Below are 2,279 nucleotides of genomic sequence, written 5' to 3'. Positions count from 1 at the left end.
GACTGCTGTCCTGCTGGACCCCTTCTTGTCTGTGTGCCACACTGGGTATTGGACCGGACACACCAGCAGCAGAAGGCAGCCAGCCCTGCTCAGGAGCCTGTGCATGACATTTTTGACTCATCCGGGGTGCTGCACTTAGTTCTGAGTGAATCCTGGCCTACACACAGTGGTAGAAGACTCTGGGATATGCCATGACACCTTCAATGCCTTAACTAGGGGAAACAACAGAGGAGGCTTGAACTGAGTATCAGGGGAGGAATGAATGACTTTGGAATCAGTTTTTCCAGTTCCTTCTGTGCAAAATTCCAGTGGCTTCCTGGGGCACTGGCAAAGGAGAAGGGATAGCAAAGCAGAATGTGGAGGTGGTCCTGACCATACAGAGGGGTAGGATAGGGTGAGGTCTGCTGGGAGATGGGAATGTCACCCCAAATATGATGTGACACCCCTGATGTGGCACCTCTCATTCCAACCTCCTTCCATACAGCGAAATTCAGGTCAGGGTGCTGGACCTGCAGCAGGTGCAGAGAGCAGTGGTGCTGCTAAACCACGTGGCAGGAGAAAATCCTCCCTTTGGGGCGTTTAACCATATCCCATGGTACTGCACTGGTTGTGTTGGAATGTTGCACCACGTGGTGGTGAAGGCAGAGAAAGGTTTCAGTGCTGGATGGTTGTGTTTTGGGGTGGGGGGTACCTTGCTCTGGGCATTATCTGAGCTGCTGGGGGAAAAGGGCCCCTGGTATGCTCTGAGGGCAGATATGCCACAAATCTGGATAAAACACCACCAAGGAACAGATCTACTTTGGCTCACTGCAAGTTAGCAGAGACATTCATGAGGATTACAATTCTACTCCTGAAACAACTGGAAAATGCTGATTGAAGGGCTCAGAGAGAGTCCCAACAGGACTACCTGGCACTGCAATAATAATGACAGTATCCCACTGTCTATTTATATCACATTACCTTCAGCAAATCCTTTGCAAAGTCCTTCCCATCGTTCAGCCCATCCAGGTTTGCTATGAACTGTTGGCACGACATCTTTTTGCCAATGTTCTGTAAGGCAAAGGAGCAGCTCATTAAACTTGTGGAGAGTTTTGACTTTATTCAGTTCCTTTCAAAGAACAATTTTATATGTAGTGCTGGAGCCCGGGCTTGTCCCAAGAGCTCCAAGGGCTCCTGATCTGATTTTCTGTTGGGCTCTCTGCTTTATTTGCTCATGCCAGCATCCAAATGTTTCAAATTACTTCTTTTTTAATGGTGGAAACAAGACACTTGAAAATAGCCTCTCCAGCTCTTGCTGGAGTGGTCCTGGGTACAGGCTCTGTGTCTCAAAACCCAAGACAAGTACTCAGCCTGGTAAAATGACAGTGTTTGGATGGGGCTCCAAGCCTGCTGTGAGTGAAATTGTGTGAGCTTGCAATGCCAGCACCTGGAACAACCAGCACTGGGCAGGGGAATGCTGGTCCTTGATGGAAGCTGTTATTTTTGATTGCCATTACAAAAAGAAACGGTCCAGCTACTGGTACTGCGGGAACTTGAGTGCAGCAGCATGAGAGGGCAACGCACATACAGTGGGAGAATCTCACAGCCTGGAACACGCTCACCATCAGCTAATGCCAAAATATTTGGTACTGATGCTTCCGCATTCCTGTGGCACCTGCATTCCCAAACCCTTTACCCTTCACTTCCTCAGCCTGCAAGGGTCGAGGCAGGCAGCCTTTTTCCAAGCCTCCCCTGCAATCCTGTCTCTCCAAAGGGATGGAGCAGAGGTGTGGAGGAGTCAGTGGCCATTATAGGGTTCAGAAAAATGAGTTTGATGTCACAAAGAAAGATGTGTGTCTCTAGGGCCCTGTTATATCGTATCCTGCACACCCTCAGTGTGTGGGGCAGACCCCGGTGACGTCACACGGAGCAGGCAGTGGAGTCAGTGAGGAGAGCATGAGCTGCCACCGGTGGTCCTGAGGATCCCAGCAGCATCCTGACATTGCTGGGCTTCACATCAAGGTATGGACAGGGTGGCCATCCAGGAGGATGTGGGAGGATGGCCCAGAACAGCAGAGTCAGAGCCCTGCTCGGGGCTCAGTGAGGAAGAGGAAGGGCCTCAGTGACTGGCAGGGGATGAAGTGGCAGCAGATGATACAGGACATGTCCTGCAGGGTGAGATGTGTCCTCTGTGCATGGAAATAACCTCCTGAAAGAGATGACACCTGAAACCTCTGCCCACAGATGTGCACTGCAGATCACCTGGGGGCTTCTCTGCAGATTAAAGCACCAGGAAAGAG

The 2,279-nt window shown here is 50.7% G+C and overlaps 1 protein-coding gene across 1 annotated transcript in view; it reads right to left on the bottom strand.

Moving 5' to 3' along the window:
* PSD2 (pleckstrin and Sec7 domain containing 2) overlaps window positions 1-2,279 on the bottom strand; it is a gene marked incomplete at its 5' end in the record, with an annotated part of 36,823 nt that overhangs the window by 18,010 nt on the left and 16,534 nt on the right. Inside the window, one exon of the mRNA XM_017726531.1 lies at window positions 961-1,050. Within this exon, the coding sequence (XP_017582020.1) occupies window positions 961-1,050 (90 nt within the window). The remainder of the gene's footprint in view (window positions 1-960; window positions 1,051-2,279) is intronic.

Source organism: Corvus brachyrhynchos, unplaced genomic scaffold (genome assembly GCF_000691975.1).
Source record: "Corvus brachyrhynchos isolate BGI_N302 unplaced genomic scaffold, ASM69197v1 scaffold262, whole genome shotgun sequence".
In the NCBI taxonomy this organism is placed as follows: Eukaryota; Metazoa; Chordata; class Aves; order Passeriformes; family Corvidae; genus Corvus; species Corvus brachyrhynchos.
This window is presented reverse-complemented; position numbering and strand designations above follow the sequence as displayed.